The 21,082-nt window shown below is 43.1% G+C and overlaps 2 protein-coding genes and 1 long non-coding RNA gene across 7 annotated transcripts; 1 reads left to right on the top strand and 2 right to left on the bottom strand.

The window, feature by feature from the left end:
• Positions 1–8,252: 8,252 nt before the first annotated feature.
• Positions 8,253–11,391, bottom strand: LOC147238551 (uncharacterized). Its single transcript, XR_015111836.1, has 3 exons — positions 11,233–11,391; positions 11,047–11,117; positions 8,253–10,345 (listed from the first exon to the last, which is right to left on the bottom strand). It is a non-coding gene; the product is annotated as an uncharacterized LOC147238551 (long non-coding RNA).
• A 221-nt stretch (positions 11,392–11,612) lies between these two features.
• Positions 11,613–13,398, bottom strand: LOC147238550 (uncharacterized). The gene is made up of 2 exons (XM_086197650.1): positions 12,381–13,398; positions 11,613–11,887 (listed from the first exon to the last, which is right to left on the bottom strand). The coding sequence occupies exons 1-2, from the start codon at positions 12,808–12,810 to the stop codon at positions 11,829–11,831; spliced, it is 489 nt and encodes a 162-aa protein (XP_086053776.1). The 5' UTR covers positions 12,811–13,398; the 3' UTR covers positions 11,613–11,828.
• On the top strand, positions 11,951–19,863 carry LOC147238549 (uncharacterized). Of its 5 annotated transcripts, XM_086197647.1 has the most exons (5): positions 11,951–12,889; positions 14,324–14,360; positions 15,309–15,489; positions 16,489–16,599; positions 18,717–19,863. In XM_086197647.1, the coding sequence occupies exon 5, from the start codon at positions 18,777–18,779 to the stop codon at positions 19,419–19,421; it is 645 nt and encodes a 214-aa protein (XP_086053773.1). In that variant the 5' UTR covers positions 11,951–12,889; positions 14,324–14,360; positions 15,309–15,489; positions 16,489–16,599; positions 18,717–18,776; the 3' UTR covers positions 19,422–19,863. The 5 variants fall into 5 exon arrangements, with proteins under 5 accessions (XP_086053773.1, XP_086053774.1, XP_086053771.1 ...); XM_086197648.1 differs by lacking the exon at positions 15,309–15,489; XM_086197645.1 differs by having other exon boundaries at positions 14,324–15,489.
• The last annotated feature ends 1,219 nt before the right edge of the window (positions 19,864–21,082 follow it).

The following is a 21,082-nucleotide window of genomic DNA, read 5'->3' as shown; positions in this document are numbered from 1 at the left end:
CCCCAGATGGTGGACTTGAGGAATGAATTGATATGAGACTTTCCTCATGCGCCCCCCCACGCTCCTTATATCACGTGCCGCTCGTGACAAACTCGCAGGGGCGGCACTCCTGATTCCACAGCTGACTTTCACAGGAGTTGTTCATTATTCATTCTTTTCTTTTTTTTTTCTTTTCCCCCGAAAGGTTAGAGGGGCCCGAAGAAGCGCAGCTGTCTTCCACCTGACACGGCCCCTCAAGCGATGCAGACGTTTACGTTCAACCTCGATTCTCTGCAGCGCGGCTGGAAGTCAGACCCGTATCCCGTGGCGACCTGATTTGCGTGGTTATTGGTATTTTCATTGAAAAATCAATGAGGTGCGTCTAAAGTTACGTTTGTGGGGTCGGTAGACAGTAACGAGGCGGCACTGCTGGAATATTTAATGTAAAATGCAAAGAGGCCGTATTAACTTCTATTAATTGTGTAGCTCTATTTCTTTGGGGTGGAGCCAGGGAGGTATCAAGGGTGACCCCCCCCCCTCCCACACACACACACACACACACACACACACTTTCTGCATTTGATTTGCATTTACTGATGGACTCTTCAAGCTTTTTAAAGAGCATCTCATTGACTTTGGCACCATTTTTTGTATCTACCAGATTGGTGACTTTCCCACTCGTTTTCCACATCTTGTTCTTCCTAAAGGTCACATGCTTTCTAAATGGTACAAATGGCTCTTCTTTCTATTTTGGTTCAGACACTTGTTACTTTTCAGTCTTGGGTGTACATACATCTCTCTGCTGCCATGAGTACTTCATTGGTTTTCCTGGGAATATGTAGACCTGAGGTAACCACGGCAACCCTCATATATCCTATATATAAACTTCTGTTCCAGGCAGATAAAGTTCTCACATTCCTTATTCACAGCAAATGGAGCAACACAACTCTTCTCTCTCGGACGAGGAGAGAATGGGGGAGCGGAGCCAAGCGAACGGGCACAGCTGCCATCTGGTTGTCGTGGCGACGGGCGGCGATGATTCCTGCTTCCGCCGTCTCTGGGAGAAGAGGAGGAGGGGAAGGTGGACGGGAGCCAAAGCAAGAGGACATTGAGTTCAAACATCAGAGGTGTTCTGGATGGAAGCCAGCAGGTGTTGTGTCTGAGGGTGTATCATCTTCTCACTCTGTGTGTGTGTGTGTGTGTGTGATACTGTAGGTCTGAGTTTAATAACCAGCGGATATGACTCAAACACATTAACAAGCATCCACTAATGGACACCCGCAGCAGGAGTGGACCACCGGGTGCTGGTGAGATTGTCAAACATGAACTCTGGGTTATATTCCGGGTTTGTTGACTCATTTTAATGAGAAGTTTTGACATTTTATAATGAATTCTAACATGTTTTCTACCCCCCCCCCCTCCCCCAATCATCCCACCCCTGCACTTTATTGTACTCTTCACGGATTAACACTGTCCAACAATGTTTCCCAGCAGAGGGTCATGACCTTCCCTGGGTCCCCAAGATGATTACTCACGGATAGGCAGGGATGAAAATCATCCTTATGTCTTTTTTTAACTTCAGAGAGGAAGAAAAAAAACATATTTTTAGCTTCGGAAGTAAAAAAAAAACAAAAAAAGATGATTTCATTCATTAGTCTAGCTAAAAGCTGCAGCTCTGAGTGCTTTACAACAAAGAGAGACGGCCATTAAACGTGTTCAAAGTTGATTAAAAGAGAATATCGGGAAGAGAATAAAACCATAACGCGCAATCGTAAGGGGGGAAAAAGAAAAAATTGCAATAAATACAAAATTCCGCGTGCAATGTGAGAGGGTTTTTTTTTTTTTTTTCCCTGATATCTGCTGGTTTTGCGAGCCAAAGCTTCGGGTCGTGATTGACATGAGAGTTAATTATCTCGTTATCTCAAGATAACAAAACTTGTTTTCTTGAGATAACCTTGTTTGTTTATCTCAGTATCTTTTTTTTGGGGGGGGGGTGGGGGCGTACAAGTCGTTTTCTGGAGACAAAGGAGATAAATTGACCCATTATGAGGAAATGATTTTTTTAAAAAGTAGTTAGGCAAGGCAAGGCAATTTTGTTTGTAGAGCCCGTTTTCACCACCAGTTTGTCTCAAAGGGCTTCACATGGCATCATAACAACATCCTCTGTCCTTAGACCCTCACATCGACTGAGGAGAAACTCCAAAGAAAACCCTTTTAACAGGGAAAAATCTGAGAAACCTCAGGGTGAGCAACAGAGGAGGGATCCCTCACCAGGAGGGACAGACGGGCAGTAGATGTTGTTACAGACAAGAAAACAGTTTACAATACAAAATGTGGGAAACATGGAAATGTTAATAACAGCTGAAGAAGGAAGCTTCTGGTAGGGGAGGCAGGGAGAGCAAGCCAGCTTGATGGGGGACTGGATGGCAGACTGGTTCATGGTAGGGGAGGCAGGGAGAGCAAGCCAGCTTGATGGGGGACTGGATGGTAGACTGGTTCATGGGAGGGGAGGCAGGGAGAGCAAGCCAGCTTGATGGGGGACTGGATGGTAGACTGGTTCATGGAAGGGGAGGCAGGGAGAGCGAGCCAGCTTGATGTTACAAGTGTCCTTTCTGGGCTTCTGTACAAACAGCACTTATCTTTGTTATTTTTGGTCTCCTTTTTCACACATTCACCCTACCAAGCTCCGCCCCTTCTACTGGCCTCGCCGTACGACATTACAACAACACACACCTACATCTCGCTTCCTACGTGCAGACCAGAGAGACTCAAGATAATTAACTCATTCATGTAGTCTATTTCGCAGACAACAAAAGCAGTTTTGTTGTGATAATGAGTTGAATTAACCTGTGAGAAAACGATTAAAATAAGGAGCGATAAACGCGTCCTTTCTGGGCTTCCATACAAAACTACACTTAAGAGAACTTATCTTTTTCTGTTGATGTCATTTAACCATCTCAGCTCCACACTGACAAACTAACGGCATCAAGTTAATACTCTAGTAATCTCGAGATTCTCGTTATCGATTTAATTTATCTCACTATCTCCAGATAGCGAAGCTTGTTTCCTTGACATAATTTACTGAGTGTTGAACTCTTTTTGGCAGACAAAAAAATCGTTCTCAAGGTGACAAAATATTGTTTTTGTCTTTTCCCCAGATTTACTGCTTAAATTGCTGCAAAGTGTGTTGAGTTTGTAAAACGTAAGCGCGGCCCCTAAAATATAGAGCAACATTTCCACGATCTGTGACCTCATATTGAGGTGACTGAGTGCTGATGATCGGACCGATCGGATCTAGTCGGACTTGCGTGGGATGCCGTAGTGGTGAAACTCTGCAAAGACACGCTTGAGGAAGAGAGGGCTTTGATGAAAACATTCTAAATCTGCTGTAGACCTTTAGCATGACTGCTGAGCCCCGTGAAAACACGCCTCATCTGTGAAAAGGCGCTGGTACAAAGGAAGTGCATAAATCTCTTGTCAGATGTGTCTTAACCTCTTTAAGAGGGGATGAGAGTCCTTTTCTTTTACGGTGTTTACATCAGAAATCCCAGGCCTTACCCGGCGTGTACAGTCCCTACTGTTACATGTTGGCAAAAAATACAGGAAGTCTTTCTGTCTTTATGACTTCCTCCTCAGTGCAGACCACAGGAAGCTCTCTGGATGTAGGACACGGAAATAGCTCTCACTCCCAAAGCAGATGTGGGAATGTGAGAGCAGTCCTCGCTTTCTCTCTTTTAAATGGTTTCCAACCCATCAAAGCTTTGGAACCTTATGGTTGTTAAATTCAGTTAAGTTCAGAATAGTTTAGATTAGATTATTTTAGATGAGATAAATTTAGATTAGATTAGAATCCTTTAGTTTAGTTGCCTTCGTAAACCTTTTTAATAAGCTGCTATGTTATTAGTAGGCTTTTGATAATAATACTTAGATGTAACTCTTTTATTTGTATTAAGTTGTGATATTATTAGTTAGCTAAGGCTCACTACTTAAATGAAATCTAAGGGGTTTCTTAAAGTGCATTCTGTTATTCATTTTTGATGTCGCAGTAAGTATGGAGTTCATTAACTATTTTAGTTATTATAGATACATCATAAGTTAATGAATACTTCATGTGATGTAAGAATATTTGAAGCGTAGTCTGTTCTCTTTTATTACCCCCGTAGTTAAGGAGCTCATGAACTGTTTTAGTAAACGGCTATGTAATTCGTAAGCTACTGAATATTACTAAGGTGTATTTTAAGAATATTTTAAGTGTATTCTGTTCACTTTTCACTTACTGAGTTCATTAACCGTTTTAGTAATGTGCTATGTTATTAGCAAACTACTACCAGGGAGCAGTTTAAGATTATTTTTAGTGTGATTAAGTGTTTTTGTTTCCATTCACATATGATAGTTAAGGAGTTCATGGGCTGTTTTATGAATCTACTATTTTAGGAGTAAACTATTGATCATTACTTAGGTGTAATTTAAGATTACTTCAAGTGTATTGGGCACATTCACTATCGCTGTAGTTAAGGAGTTCATGAATATTTAGTAAGCCGGTATGTTATGAGTAGGCTACTGATTATGACTAAGGTGTAATTTAAGATTATTTTAAGTGCCTTGTCAGCAGCCATATCAAACGTTACAGGTGTTTCCACCTAGGTGCTGTATGTCCACTGAACCTGGATTATAGTCACAAACTGCTTCTGTTAATCCACCAACCCCCCCCCCCCCCCCCCCGTCATCTCATACAGGGCGAAGTTAATCACTGTGGACTCGGTGAATGCGGTTTACAGATGCAGTCGTGGTCAAACTGGCATGTGAGGTAATCTGATCTGCGAATGCCATAACCATTTTCTAATGTATTCCCGCAGCTCTCTTTCCTCACCGCCCCTTCTTTATGTACTTAGCCAAACAAAAAAGCCTTTCTCCGTCTTCCCCTCCCTCCCTCCCTTCCTCCCTCACCAACACTCTCGCCTCATGAGAGAATGTTTGCTATGTTTATGGATTTGTCTTTATTACAGGCTACATACGAAATTAGCTCTGTCACTCCATAGCTGCTGGGTGGTTCGAGCAAAAGGAGCCGTAAAAAAATAGAAAGAGGGAAAATGAGAAGGGGAGGAAGAAGTTTTGGGTGTGTGTGTGTGTGTGTGTGTTTGGGGGGGGCCTCCTTGCTTTATTTTGCTTGAAGGCTCCCTGAAAACCGCAGACACATGGTACAGAATTCCCCTCGCAGAGGGAGAAAGGGGATGAGGGGGGCTGGTAGTTTGCAAGAGGACACCACACTGTCTGCAATAAACACACACACACACACACACACACACACACACACACACACACACAGGGAATAGTACACAGAGTGTGTGAACAAGCAACACAAAAGGCAGCGGAGAAAGACTTTGAAGGAAGCGGCGGGCCCACACCTTGTAATGTTCTCCAAGCCGACATGGAAACATCACCTTAATACCGTTCGGTTCTATGGGAAAGTGGTCGGCTCCACTTTCCACGGATATTGCAAGGGTGGCTGGAGGAAGGGTGTGTGTGTGTGTGTGTGTGTGTGTGTGGGGGGGGGGTTAATCCAATGTACAATGTGTTTAACTTTAACTGGCAGATCTATTGACCCCCCCCTCCCTTTAAGCTGTAGACTGAGGACAAGTAGAACTGGTATTTACGTGGAGCTGGAGCGACTGGGAAAAGGTGAAGGGTCAGGTGGTGTGAATGGACCTGTTGGGAGCCGTGATCTGGGCTTAGCCTGGACTCAGTGCCCCTGAAACTCGATGAAGACACAAATATTCCTCTAAAATAGACAGAAAAAATGAAGAAAAATCATACCACTTCTTCTTCTTTTCTTTTTTTCTCCTTTTTTTTTGGGAAGCTGCTTAAATTGTAACCTAAGAGAGATCCAGTTTTTAAGGTCACACGTGTGATGAATAAAAAAGAATATTCATATAGATGAGTAGCGCCATCTAGTGGAACATCTGGTAGCTTTGTCTTGCTGCAAATCAAAATCAGGTCAGCGTAGGTATGTCAATCCATCGCCTCAAGTCATGTCTGATGGAGTAAAAATAAAAAGCTTAGGTGAAAACAAACCCTATAATCACCTGATTTCTAGCCTTTGTAAACCTGCTAACGGTCTGGATCAGTTAGAAAGAACTGGTCCTGCAACGGGGGAAGATTGAGTTTTTCCATCTCGTAGCGTGTTACCCAGAGACCGGCATGCTCGAGCCCTTCTTGAAAGCTCGAAAGAGGAGACGGAAAACCTTTGTCAGCACGCTGAATAGCTGCTGCCTGCATGGGAATGAGGACACAGGGAAATGGGAATACAAGCACTTTATAAAAAGCTTCCAGAATGACCTTCCTTCATTCTTCTCTCCATACTTGACATTACATTATGCTAATCGTTTGCCAAATGAGGTAAAAGTTTGACCTCTTTCTTTTTTCTTTTTTTTTTTCTTCCAGGGAACAAAGTTTCTCCCGTGAGAGAAGATGAGCCAAAAGTCCCCCCCCCCACCACCACCACCACTATTACTTTTTCACTAGAGGTCAGAGTTGGAAAACAACATTCAGTCGAAACGCTGCATCAACAACAAAATCCTCAGCCTTTTTTTTTAATAATCTGATAGTGACGCCATTGATGATTGGTTTTACTACGTTGAAACCACAGTGGAAATACCCAGACCGATGAGATAATCCAAAGGATATAAAAGCCAAATCATTTTGTTTTTTTTCCTCTTTCAGGCAGGCGGGCGAGTGTAGAGCTGGCAATCAGCGAGAATCCAGATGGACTGCGACAACCGGTGATTATTTTCATTGAGGTAATCTTTTCTGCGGCGTTTCGTCTGTCAGCTGGATTAGAAAGAAACTATGAGGCTGATTTTCACCAAATTTGATGGAGGGGTGTAGTCTGAGCCACTGAAGAAGCCATCAAGTGTTGGTCTGGATCCGTCACAGCGCCACCGACTGGCAGTACTTTGTTATACTCCTCTAAATTGGTCAAACCAGTGCATCATGGTAGCTTACGATGTTTGGTGAAACAGTGTTACCTTGGTAAAGGTGGCTAATGTCCAAACATTTGATGAGAGTTTTGCATAAAATAACCGATATCTCCCCCCTCCTTGATTCTCAGACTATTAGCATATCCTGTGTTTTGTTGCTATAATATAGGTGGGTATAGTATTTCCATCACATCTTGGAACATTAAGGCAAAAAATATCTCGGGATTCGCGTTTATTTTTTGGGCAATAGTAATTGCGCATTCTCTGGTGCCACCCTGTGGTTGAAGGAAGTAATATTTGCATGCATTCGTCTGCTCTTTCATCCAAAAAAAAAAAGTTTTATCCTCCTCTCACTATAAAGAACAGATGCTCACTGCCGTGTGTGGGGGTGTCAGGGCCTGCTCATCACTTATTGCGGCTTTAATTAGGACTCCGAGCATGAAAGTGAACACAAAAGTGGAAGATTCACGTTTTAGAAGCAGAATTCGACAAGTATGGAATTTTTGTTCTATAACCAGATCAGAAGATCGTAATCAGAACAATTTATTATCCATTTTTGGTTTGAATTATCCTTGCAAAGTAACATCATACTCAGATTTGACATGTAGTTTTCTTATCGATTGCTTTGCAGGTGTAGTTCATTTGTTCTGAAGTTAAAGTTTCCATCCCTTTTACATTTTTACGTCTCACCAACCACAAAAAAATTGTATAGAACTCAAATTTTCACAATTTAAAAGGCAAAATTTGAAACAATAAAGACTTGTCTTAAAAAGAAAAGGGTTTTATCCCTAATAGCATCTAGCAGGGTTTATTTTTTTTAGCCACCAACAACAACTGTACTTTTCCCAACTTTTATTGCAGTTGTTCTTATTGCACACATCATCATCACACCCCCCCCGGTCACTGATCTGAATGGGAGCGTTTCATTGACTTGAAAGAGACATTCCCAGTAGAAATTCGAAGGTAATCTGATTCTAACAAATCTTCACCAAGTTCCTCCCTTTCTCTTGTATCAGCTGACAAAACAACAGTCGGATCCAAACTCCCACTTCCACTTCCCTCGTTGTCGTCGAATAAATGGGATGTTTCGTTTTCTCTTAACTCGGTGCTGGGTTCGTCATTTTCTGCAGGTGCTGGGAAGCTTACGTTTTTGCGAGTCTGCACACCGTGATCTTTCTCTCCCTCTGATTGCTGCACCATCCAGAATTGGTCAGTAGTTCCTGCAGGTCTGGATGCAGCTGTAGTGTTTGGTTTATCAGTGACAGGCCTCTGGGTCGTTGCTGCAACACCGCTGAATGAAGCGCCTCCGAGAATGTCAGCGTATATGATGGTTTTGAGCTTGGCCGGTCCCTTTTGCAGTCTAACTATAGCTAGGTTTGTAGTGGAATTAGTCAGAGGAGCAGATTCGTTGAGGTTTTTGCTATATTTCCTGTTCACGCGTCTTCCTCTCGCCATGTTGCTGGTGGACAGTTTGGCCACCGAGTTTGGTTCGAACTCCCCTTTGACTGTGAGGGCTGATCTGAGATATGCCGAGGGAAACATTTGCTTCGCTTCATGCTTCCACTTAGTCTTGTCATGCAAATTTCCCAGTTTTTGCACCGACTGAAATCCCATAAGATTATACATTTGCTTTTTGTCAGGCACGTGTCCTTTCTTTAGGGACGGTTCGTTGAGCTGAGGTGTACTCTCAACTGTTTGATCGGGCCATTTCTGAATCAACCCTTCAAGACTGCTTGTAGGCTTGTCTGTTCCTCTAACTACAGTTCTGGCTCCCTCTACCTGACCGGATGCGGTAGTGCCAAATCCCTCCATACCACACATCCCTCTGTAGCTCATCAATTGTTTGTGATCTGGTCTTTGGTGTAGGGTAGAATCACTCTCAATCAAAGGCCAGACTTCCTGAAATGTAGACTGGGTCGTGGTTTCGACTCTTCCAGGAGACTTTAATGGGTTTTTAGGCTTAGAAATACCACTTTTACTCAAAGTTCTCTGGGTGAAGCTGTATTTCCGCAGTGAAGAAGGGTGTGTATTTACAATTTTAAGTGCATAATCCTCACTTTTATCAGAGCCCTTTGGTTGAAAGTTGGTTTTTCTATTAGAGACGCGATTGGAGGGAATCCTTACCTCTTTATTTTCCTTCACAGTTGGCCACCAAGAATTTTGAAAACCTTTGAAGCCATAGATGCTTTTCATGGAATGTGAAGCTGCAGATTTCTCACCGTTTCTCTTGACTGAACTTTGCATGCGTGTGCTTTTCCCTGAGGCAACATTTGAGGACAGTTGAAGAGGAGCGGGGGTGTTAATGCCAGAGAAAGGTTGATGTTTCATAAGACCTTGTGGTTGACCGCTATTTTGGGCTTTATAATGCAGCGGAATGGCATTATTATCAGACAGGATTTGCTTTGCCTTCATGGGATCTTGTTTGTCCCTTAAGTGGTTCAAATTTGAAGAAACTCTACGCGTAACTGGTGTCAATCCTTTTGAGGTTTCTAGTCCATCACCACTGACTGTTCTACCCGTCTCGCGTCCAACGAAAGAGGCCTGGGAGTTCTTCGAGAGAACTTCTTTTGGTTCATTCTTTCTCACAGAGTACAAACCCTGTGAGAAATCTGTGACGGATGATGTCAGTTTTTCTGGGCGAGGATCGCGTTTAATAGCAGGAGTGTCTAAGCCTTTGCTGATTGATGGTGCCTCAGGGAAGCTTTGACTTGCAAAGAGAAACTTGCTTGACTGAATCCCGTTAGATGTCCTATGCACATCTGCTCTAGTGAGCTGATTTTTCCCTTTATAGTCACCATATTGCCCTCTTGCAGTTGGCAGTGAACTACTGGGATATCCACCAGTTTGGGATGAAAAAAATGAAGGTTTGTAGGATTTCCAAACAGTTTTTTGTTGTCCAGATTGATGGTTTCCTGTACTTCCAGCCATCCTGGGAGAGTCACCTCTGTAAAGATCTTTGTTCTTCTGAGCATCTTTATGGACCCAGACTTGTGGAGGACTCGAGTTCTGGTGTAAAGGGCCAGCAGATTTCATACGAGACGACTTTTGGATGATTATGGAGTCTCCAGTTTGCCCTCTTTGCTGAGGGATATCAAAGCGGTTTTCTGGCCTTGCGTCACCTATGCCATGACGTCCGTAATCTCCAGCCTTCCCATATGCGATGTTTTTATAACCGAAACTATCCTCCGGAAACGGTTGATGGTTGGATGGGCGGTTAATGATCGACCAAGTTCCTCTATTAGAAACTTCCTCACTTGTCACAGTTGCAGTTTGAGTCTGGAGTCCAGTTTTTGTCACCAGCAGACCAGGAGAGAGAGAACGATACTGGCTGTACGGGGTATACGGGGATCTCTGAACTCCATTTTCCACTTGGAATATGATCGGAGTGGCTAAAAGTGGAGAGAATAAGAAATAATCGGAATCAAATTTGCACCAGCAAATAGGGCAGCCATTTGAAAATTAAAAATCGTAATAGTGTCTTAATTTTCATTTTATGACAAGAAGAACATTCCTTGACATATAACCTTACAAAAAAAACTTTATAGTAGTAAATTACAAATTTACACAGACAAGTGTAGGTACATGTAAAAGATGAATAAATAGAAATGACAGTAAATCGGCTCTCATTGACATTCAACAAGTAGTTTTACTGGAGTACAATATTGAGTTTTCTATACCTGAGTTTTAATATTTTGAGGGACTTTGTACACATCAGGTAAACGCTTACCAAGTAAACTCAACTAAACTTGTTTTAGAGACTTTATTCTACTTTTTAACTTCAGAACCGTGTACTTCTTCCACCTGCACACTGATTTCTGTTCCAACGATACTAGTTGACATTCTCCTTACGATTGGATTTTATTCGATGTAATCTGAACAACTGCTGTCCAGTCCCTCTACCTTTTATTCGGCCGTTAATCTTCATCTCGTCTGATAAAGACAAGCCAAAGAACACTTTCTGTTGTTGTCAGAGCAGCTGCAGTCTGACAGAAGCTGTGCCAACCCCTCGTGTAACTCCAGTAAGTCAACACATGGCACAGCCGTTGATACCAGCACTGACACTGCAGATACTGGTGTGTTGGGGCCTCACCTCTCGCTGTGTCTGAACTCATGATTGATGCCGCGACAGCTGCACACGCCAGCGCAGAGACGAGCAGGCATCTGCAGCACATTGAAGCAAAGAGGAAAAGAAAGAAAGAAAGTCACAGGAAACCTCAAATGATCTATTTTGTGATCGCAGATGCAAAAAAAAAAAAAACAAAAACGATATTTTTACCTTGAGCAGAGAGAAAAAGCCACGCGTGTCATGACTGGCAGCTTCCTCCTTGCTGGGTGCGGTTATGATGTCAATCCATGTGGGTTTTTTTCAAACCAATGAGCCACATGGGAGAGGAGACTCCCTGATTGTGAGGCAATGCCGTTCACCTGGCCTCAGGTGACCTACTTCCTGGAAGTCTGCCTGTTTAAAGAAGAATCCCCTTTTTTTTTCACCAATTGGAGTTTTTTTTTAATCAATTTCTAAATTTGACTTAAAAACAGATTGAATGTCTTTTACTAAGGTTTGGTGCAATTTGTTGTTTTAAATGTATTTTAGCACAAATAGCGGCACGCACTGACTCATCAGAAGTGCAGAATAAAAAAGACGGAAACAAAACATAATAAATAGAAATTTATTGTCCTCAAATATGCAACAAATATATTAAATATTTAGATAGATTTTTATGGAGCAAATAAATACCGTGAAAGTGCATCAGAGGCAAAAATAGTTCTTAGTTCATCTGAAACAGCCAAGTGTCATTACAGTTGGTCCCCGTTGTGAAGGAAGTAAATACAGTGTCACAAAATTCAGGAGATTTAGGAAGAGAAGACTCCTCAAAACATGTAGGAGGACATCATGGCCAGGTTCTTCATGTCCTCTTTGGTCACACACTCTGTTGAAGGAAGAAAAGAGGACATGTTAGGACCCCCAAAATCACCAAAAAAACAACTACAACATATTATACTTTGTCACTTTATCTTGGTATGTGTACTTTTAACAACTGTGATAGACATTTTTGAGGTTTAAAATACTTCTTTAATACTGTGTTTATAAAAAAATAAATTAAAGAATATTTTTCTAATAAAATATTTTTTGACATCTGAAAAACAGCTGTTTAATAAAAAAAGGAATATTTAAAATGTGGAATAAAAAGGAGACATTAAGAATAGTGCCCAAGAACAGCCAAAATAGCTCTTAATAATTGATTTGACAGTTTCAGGTGAAACTCGGCGCGAAGCCACGCCCCCAAGCACACCTGTAGTTACCTGTCCAGCTACCTCCGCCTGGTTAACTCTTCTCTGGCTACATGACTACTTTTTCCTATTTATACCAAAACTTTAATGGTGTTGTTTTTTCCTAAAACAAACCTTTTGGTAAATATTTACCTTGCTCGTTCCACTGTAGCGTTCCCATCCTGCTTATCGCCCGCCAAACTGTCCTCCAGCACCGCCGGAGCCTTCCACCTCTCGACACCGCGGAAGAGTCCCTCCCCTCGGCGTCAGTCTCGGCAGACGACGCCTCTTCATCCAGTTGGTCTTCGTCGTTCTCGAGGACCCCAGAGACCAGCAGCAGCTCCAGGAGTTCCTCGGCCACCCTCAGTCCGGTCCCCTTCATCTCCCCGGAGGTAGAGGTGATATGTCGGCAAAGCGGGCAGACGATGTCCGCTCCCAGGCGATCTTCGGCTGGTCCTCGGGGTCGTGAGATGGCCAGGAGGCAGCTCTCGCAGAAGCTGTGTTTGCAGTGGAGCTCCCGGGGACACCGGAGACCCGCGTTATAGGTCTGGTAACAAATCCCGCACTCGAGATCTGAGTCCATCCTGAGATCCGATGTGTCGCTGGTTCAGGCGGAGGTTTGAATGGGAGTCGGAGGATGAGCTGGCCGCTCTTATGGCGCGGTGAGTGGGAGTGGAGAGCGACTGGAGCCCGGCCAGACACATGAGTCAAGTTTGCAGTACACATGATGCAACAATGACACACACTCACTCTCACACACTCGTCCTCACGTCCCCTGAATGTCACCACTTAGATGGTATGAGACTCAAATTAGTTCGCGCACACACCTCCCTCTCCTGTTCTGGTGGCACAAAAAACACTTAATTTGCTGTCAATCATCCAAACAACCCAACTATTGTTGTACAGGACAAATATCAACTTTTAGTCACGTAAAGGTATATGAACAAATATTGTTTGAATCAATCTTAAGATTCACTTCAACTTCATCTGAAGTTTGTCTATTTTGCCTCTAAATTAAACTTCAAATTTCCAACTTTTCATTTTCAGTTGTATTTTCCAAAGTTCAAAAAATTCGGACTCAACGACTTAATATTAGGGGGAAAAAACTATAAACGACATATATTCGAATGGTCAAATTCGATCGGATGAATTTCAGATGTCAAAATACGAGGTAATGAATTCAGAATCAACTTTCTGGAACTGAAACAAAAGCAATCGATGCGAGAGCTAATCAACCAAAATCCAGCCAATCAAGTTACGCTCCTTGGGTCACGTGACGCCGATGTAGGAAGTCGGTCGTGCTGGCTTTTTGAGGACACTAGCTAACCTCGCTGCAGCTAGCTTGCTGTTAGCTAACCTGCAGCTAGCTTACTGCTAGCTAGCCAGCTGTTCAATCATTTGGTGAATTGAATAAGTGTTTTACTGAAGTTTATCATTATTATCATGGATTTCTTTTTTCATTCCCTATTGTCCAAACGTGTCATTCTTGTGTAGTGATAATAATTGAGCCAAAAATGATACAGAATGATACAGAAATATAAGTTCTAAATAAATGTAGTTGTTGACTTCAGCTCAGTGTAGTCAGTTCATATATTAACAACAAAGTAACATCCTATGTTTTGATTATTTATATGCACACACAATAAGCGGGCCTTAACATGGGATGGGAAACGCACAAAAACCGAACTTTTTATACGCTGATATCTCTCTGTACGTGTACATGCACCAAAAAGTCTGATTTGTTCTGTTTTTGTTCGTGTGATCGTTCTAACCGTGGTAACATACAAGTACACACCCATAACCCTCCCTTACTTCCTCTCCCAGTGGGACAAAAACATCACAATTGCTCTGTCATTCCTTCATGTAATCCCACTTTTGTTGTACAGGATAAATGTTGACTTTTATTCATTTAAAAAGTTATGTACAATAACGTAACCTTTATATGGAGTTTAGCTACTGTATTCTTCACTATACTGATATTTGAGGGTCCATGTTGATAGCAGAAATCCAGGCCAACAGTCAGACCATCTCTGTGTTTTGTTTGTCTGTGCATGTGTTTATTTTCCTTTTGTTTCTTTTTTTTTTTTTTTTTACAGACGGTCCTGCTTATTGCTTCCGGGGTTTGTACTTACAGTAAGTTTTTTTTGTTTGTTTTCGTTTTTTTGAGATTTGTTCTCTTACGCTGAAGTGACTTTCAAGTTGAATGACCGTAAAAGAAAACTTTCCAGAAAGTGAAGAAAATGACTTCACTTTACGAGACTTGACCCTTTAGCAACAGGATATTGTTTTTTTTTCAGCGGATATCCGGTCCAAGACTTCCCGTCCGTCTCTTATTGTTTACAGTCCGTCAGAGCAACTTGAAACATTTGCATGGAGCTGAAAGACGACGAATACTAGCGGATTGTTTCAAAAGTAGCTGTTTTACGCTCAGGTAGCAGTTTAAAACCGCTGCAACAGCTTTGTCAGATCGTCAGACAACAGCCTTTTTTCTGACCTTGCGTTTCAGCCAATGTCTTCCGTCTCATTTGTGCGCCACCACGACTTTTCACATGGACGCAACCGAGGCAAACGTGATCGGTCAAAGTTCTTCAAATGGACACCGGAAACTTCCTCACCTACAGATTCTGTATTTGTATTCAGAATCTGTTCAAAGGCATTAGATGTGGGCTGGCCTGCACTGTAGTCTGGCGACTAAACGAGATGTTCAGATTCGATACCCCTTAATGCATCATCTTTTTTATGCATGCACCAATGAAGGTATTTTGCTTTCAAACTTGCTCAATGGGCGACATAGATCCAATTAGTGTCAAATGTCAAACGACCAACCAGGCGCACGCACGTGATACGAACCAACAGATCAGTGTCCGCGCGAGGAAAATGAAACTCCCAGGGGCGCATTTCTGATTCGTAAGGGCAAAAACTGAAGACCCACTGGTCGGCTGCTCTACATGCAACAGTTACCCAATTTAGCTGTGGGTTCATGGCATTCTTAAACTTCATGGATCGTGTTTGATTTTTGATATTTATGATTTAGTTGCGTTTCAGGGCATTGAAGACGTTTCTGTTGATTCTCTGGCATAGACGGAGAGTCCAGCGCGCACTTGTCACAGCATTCGTGCACACAGATCAGAAATCACGCCTGATTTTATGTGCTCCTACTTTGGTTCCATCCATCCATCCATCCATCCATCCATCCATCCATTTTCTTCTGCTTATTCCTGGTATGGGTCACGGGGGTGGATTCCATCCCAGCAGCCTTCAGGTGAGAGGCAGGGTTCACCCTGGACAGGTCACCAGTCCATCACAGGACCAACACATAGAGACAGACAACCATTCACACTCACATTCACACCTACAGTCAATTTAGAGTATCAATCAGCCTCGTCCCCTCTTGATGTCTTTGGACTGTGGGAGGAAGCTGGAGTACCAGAGAGAACCCACACAGGAACAGGGAGAACATGCAGACTCCACACAGAAAGATCCTGTGCCGGGATTCGAATCCGGAACCTTCTTGCTGTGAGGCGACAGTGCTGACCACTGCACCACCGTGCCGCCACTTTGAAACTAATCAAGCGCAATATGAACTCTAGTTATGAGGAAAGGCCTGATGTTTCCAACACCCTCAAAGCGACTGGCCAGTCACAACAGAGGAGGCTTTCGGAGCTGTAACTTAGAAGCTTTTTGACCTTTAAATAGATCCTAACGTGGGTAAAAACACCCCTACAGTTAAAATATCAAACTTGAAAAAGATACAATTTGGCCCCTTTTAGGATAGGAGCACTTTCACCGATTTATGTGGATTACAGTTAAAGTTATGCATTTATAAGTGCAGCAGAAAAGGATGTAAAGGACATATCTTGAGTGTGCCTTCTTTTTCTTCTCTCAGACAGAAAGATGTTTTCCGCCTATTTGCCAAAGTACTTTTTCTAGTCTGTTTCACTGGAAAATAGAAGCAAACGTGCACAGAGAGAGACCAGCTGCTCACTCTGTTAAATGTTCCACAATAGGATGTGACTTTATTCATCTGTCAGTATTTCACTGATGTGCACTCGAGGTGAACGTTGGCCCAAGTTCCCTGAACACGTACGCTGTTTTGACTCTGCCACTTATTTACTTGGGCCACTAACACTGAAAAGTATTCGATTGTATGCGTATGAAACCTCTTAAATGCACAGTTTTGATAGTAATCACGGGAGAAATACACATTTTATTTCAAAACTCCTTCATGCTGATTATGCACAAGCAATCCTGTCATTTTCAGCTTTGTGTGTCCTGGTTACAATCACGTCACCGAGGGTTTAATTACCACCGGGCAAACCACAGAGATGCCTCATGGGGGTTTTGACAGAGCGACGAGGACCAGTACAATCAGGTGAGACGGAGCGAAAAGCGAGAGGTTGCCTGTAAACCAGCTCAGACACGTACAGAATGTTCAGATAGAAAGTTGGATTGCTGATACTCGCGGAGAATGAAAGAAGACGCTAGAAACTTAAAGAGGATGTGTGTGAGGGGAAGCCCCGGGGTCGGAGGTTTGCTCTGACTTAAGGGGTAAGTCCGCTTTTCAGTGTGTAAATCTGCTTTTTTTTTCTTTCGTTTTGACTTCTTCTTGTTGTTTTTTTTTAGATTAAAACTGAAAAGAAAGAGAAAGCACATTTATTCCCTGGATCCTCTCACTGCCGATGTTTCACTGCTAATTTACCAATTTTGGGGCTCAATCAACTCTGTTTTTTTGTTGGTGTGAATTCTGTTTAAATTCTTTTTCTTTTCTTTTTTTTTTTAGCTTTCGATCACGTGACTTTGTGGTTAAATATGAATAAGATAAATGATTGAGGGGATCTGTTGCCAGGGACTGATACAGAGGAGGCCCCATCTGCTAGGCAACAATCCCCTCATGAGTGACATTCGGTTGCCCCGCTGTTGTCCCAGGTGACAGGGGCCAGAGAGCAAATATCATGCTTTGTTGGACAAATCTAGGTTTTACGCTGCTAGAAGGCGGGAAAAAAAAAAAAAAAAAAAAGATTAAATACAACTTGAGGGCCTAGAAAAAAACAGATCAGATCAAAGGAAATGAGTGACTCTTAACATTTATTTCTTGGCTTAAGTCTCTGAACAATTTAGCGTGCCGCTTTAAGACATTCACTGACAAGAGAAGACAAATTTAAAAGCGTTAATAAAAGAGAAGCAGCAAAATGGAGATGTTCTGGCTTGAAAGCTGCATTAGCCAACTTTTGTATCATTAAATATTCACCTTTTATTTCTGTATTGGTGTATGGATTGCCTGTAGAAAGGTGCCAAAAACATTATTCTTGTCATGACACTGCATGAATTCCTGTTAATGAGTAATTTGAGACAGGAAATCTTACGCTAACAGTTGAACCGGTGCATAAGAACAAAAGGGAGAAAATGGTTCACCCTCATAGAAAATAACTTGATTTCACAACATTTCCCGTTTAAAATAGTAAATTCACAGGGTCTCTTATCATGGAATTGATATTTTTAGGGGTCTTGCTAAGGCCGATTCCTAAACTAATAGAAAAAAAAAAAGGTGAATATTTGACCATAAAAGTTGTCTTGCGCACCTTTAAGGCAATTTTCCAAAAGTTCCCAAAAATGATCCCACATTGCCCACAGTGCAAATTTTCTGTTAGACCCTCTCTAATTAAAAAACACACACGTCTGTCAAGAGGTGTGACCTCACTCATACGTTGTGCAAGCGTTTCCTGATGACATCATGGGGGGAGTTTCCCTTCTAGAAACACTCAAGACGGTACAGTAAACCATTGTTTTTAGTCTTACGAATTGATTTAAAGGCCAAAAATATTAGTAATCAACCCCAAAAAGAAACAAAACAACTTTAAATCATTTTGGGGTTTTTTTTGTACAATTTATTTCTTTGGATGTTTTTTTTGTTGTTGTTGTTTGTTTTTTGTAAGGTTTGCTGAAAAGTTACAAAAAGAAAAAGGACCACAGAAAGTTCTGGTCAGTTCTTCAGAGGACATAATGTAACGACATAATCTCTCACAATTGAGCAGCCACAGTTAAAAATCGGTGGACTAAGAAATGCCTGAAATGTAAAACAAAATGAAGCTGAGAAAACACCCACGTGTCCGTACAGAGAGAATATTCCTGGCGTAGCCTTTTGACTTCCTTTCACAGCTCCTCTGTTGCTTTATTTGTTTTCATTTCCCTCCCGACTCCCTGGACATGCTGCCATTGTGTGTGTGAGAGAGAGCGAGAGAGGGAAAGAGAGAGAGGGAGAGAGAGAGAGACGCGGGCCAGACTGCATGGATCACACATTCAGGGAAATGCTTAGACACTGGTTGCTGAGTGAGTAAGTGGATGAGGTGCATGACTCATGAGCTGTGGAATTCGTTCATAAAACTTAGACAAAACACAGCAGCGTTCCTGGGGGGAGCAGTTGGAAACGACACACATGCTTTTGATGTAGCCAATTATCCTCTCTCTTCTTTTTTTTCTTTCCTTGTACAGATTACATTTTGGAAAAGAATCCATCAAGTTGTGTCGAGCCAAACCTCCTCCCCTTCCCCCATGGCAGAGTATGTAGTTCCCCAGCAGAGGGACCCAGCCGATGTAGCACCCTGCCCCACCACCACCTCAGGGGAGCCGGTGGATGCCGAGTGTCCCATCTGCTACCAGGAGTACAACCGGTACAACAAGTGCCCCCGCATGCTGGAGTGCCTCCATGTCTTCTGCACCGAGTGCCTACAGAGGATCCAGCTAAGCCCCTCTGAGCCCCCAGACCCCTACAGCCCTCCAGCCATCCCCTGCCCGCTGTGCCGCCACCTCACCCCCCTTGAAAACGGGGACGCCCTCTCCTTACCCTGTAACTCCCGCATCCTCTCCAGGTGGCCCCCCGTGGCCTTCCACCTGCCTATGACCATGGCAGCTCGCTTGTCCACAGTCACCCAGAGGGTGGTGCTGTCCCTGGAGGGTGGCAGCAGGGACACCCGCTTCCTCATCCTGCCCACTGTCAGCCTGCAGGTGCAGCAGATGCACCCGGAGAGGTCGTACGGTACGGCTCCGGGCCTGGCGGGGGAGGAGGAGGTCATCCAGCAGAGCAGGAAGACACTTTTCTGTGTGCAGCTGCTGGCCATCATCTTCTGGGTGCTGTTTGTGATCACCTGTGTGGTTGGGGTTGTGTTTGGGCCACATTTCTTACACAGAAAACTGTAATAGGACACAGGATTACATCATAGCATGTGCGTGGATTCTAGGTAGGCTTTAAGAGACATAAAAACAAAATTTCTTGCACACTTTTATGACCATGAAGATATATTTTCACTATTATGCCAGCAGTTCTCTTGTAGATTGCTAGATCACCAGTAGAGATGTTGCTCTTTGCTTTATGGGGAAGAGGAAGAGCTCCCTCTAGTGGGCTGTTAGGAAACTAACTGAATTTCTTACTGGCAACCTTTGTGTTCTCAACTTTCCTGAGCCTGCTTGATGATGTCATCAATAAAGCTGTTTTAAATGACAGATTTACGCCATAAGGTGTAAATATTTAGAGAATCTCAGCTTTTTTCTTCGGGGAAAGGAGTGTGTAACTGGATTTATGGATTCATTTCCGTTTTTTTGTCTCATTATTAGAATGTAATATTAAGAGGAGCATGAGGGTCAGGGAAGAGGGGAAAAAAATGAGAGGAGGAAGATTGATTTTCCCCCCCGTCATTCACTCTGCGAAAAAAGCGGACATGTTGAAAATACAGTCGAGGTGAATCAGAAGAGGAAGGTTGTTGTTGTTTTTTTTCTCTTCATAATTTTGCTTTTCAAGAAGAATGCGGAGGACAAAGCCAGCTCCTGTCCGTGTGGGGAGTACCGTCAGAAGAGCGCCTGGCAGCTGCACTGAGTTCGTGAGATAAAAGAGGAAGAATTTCTGTTTCTAAAGCCAATTCTCAAGTTCGGTTTGCCAAGTTTATTCCTCGAAATTGTGACAGTGGGAAATAAACCTTCCTCCTCCTTATTCTTGACATTTATACCCCTTTCTTGAGATTTTGGGCCATATTTGCGCGATCTGTGGTGTCAGACATATGGCCAATGGCGCTTAGGGCGTTTGTTTTGCCTCTTTTTGATATTTAGAAGGCGCGAAAATCAGAGCGCAAACCACGGCGCGAAGACGCCATCATCTTACACTAGTTGTTCGTGGTTGTGTTTCAGGCGTGACATCAATCAAACCAATCAGAACGCTTCATTTGAAGCCCAGGTTGGACCAGGACTTGGCGTGTTGCTTTTCCAGTGGCGGGTGCATTTCGACTCGGGAGAGGCGAGCGTTTGCCGTCTGTGGAGAAGAACCGACTTGTGCACCAGTTGACGGTGCGCAAGCACCGAAGCAAACGGAGGTAATCAGGCCAGTGAAGAGGTGGCGTGTTTCCCGGTGTTGGGTATCAATAGAACCACGTTGCAAGGCCGCACATTTACTCCTCTGATCGAGGTGCCCTTTAAATAACACCTCATCCGTTACGCCATCGACCACAGACCAGCCTCTTCTTGGTCTATGGCGTAAACGGTTTCTGGTGTCCTGAAATAGCAATGCGCCATGGTTGTGCCCTTTACCACTGAAAACATCATTTGCGCCGACTTGGAAGTGGCAGTGACGCTTGAACGAGCGCCAGCCTGCGCCGTTTACTCTTGACATTTCCGCTTCTCTCCTCAACCTTTCGACTTTATTTTTCAACATTTCCAGTTTCCCCACAAAGTTCATAATGAAAAAATAAATTAAACCCTCCGCCTCGCTCCTCTAATCCCTCATAACGCACAAAATGTTTATAAAAGAAACTCACCAAGGTTTCCACTGAACCAGAGCATCTGCCCTCCTCTTCCGTCTCATCTGAGCCTCC

This window comes from Aulostomus chinensis, chromosome 24 (genome assembly GCF_037954235.1).
Source record: "Aulostomus chinensis isolate RoL2024-O1b breed Wild chromosome 24, RoL_Achi_v1.0, whole genome shotgun sequence".
Lineage (NCBI taxonomy): Eukaryota > Metazoa > Chordata > Actinopteri > Syngnathiformes > Aulostomidae > Aulostomus > Aulostomus chinensis.
The sequence above is the reverse complement of the archived record's forward strand: the minus strand, read 5'-3'. Positions and strand labels throughout refer to the sequence as shown.

Bases quoted from the DNA above. Each gene is read 5' to 3' on its own strand.
- LOC147238550 (XM_086197650.1), bottom strand. From the start codon at position 12,810: ATGGACTCAGATCTCGAGTGCGGGATTTGTTACCAGACCTATAACGCG. The intron at 11,888-12,380 runs GTAAATATTTAC...TTCCTTCAACAG, and splicing joins GCTACAGTGGAACGAGCAAG to AGTGTGTGACCAAAGAGGAC.
- LOC147238549 (XM_086197649.1), top strand. From the start codon at position 18,777: ATGGCAGAGTATGTAGTTCCCCAGCAGAGGGACCCAGCCGATGTAGCA.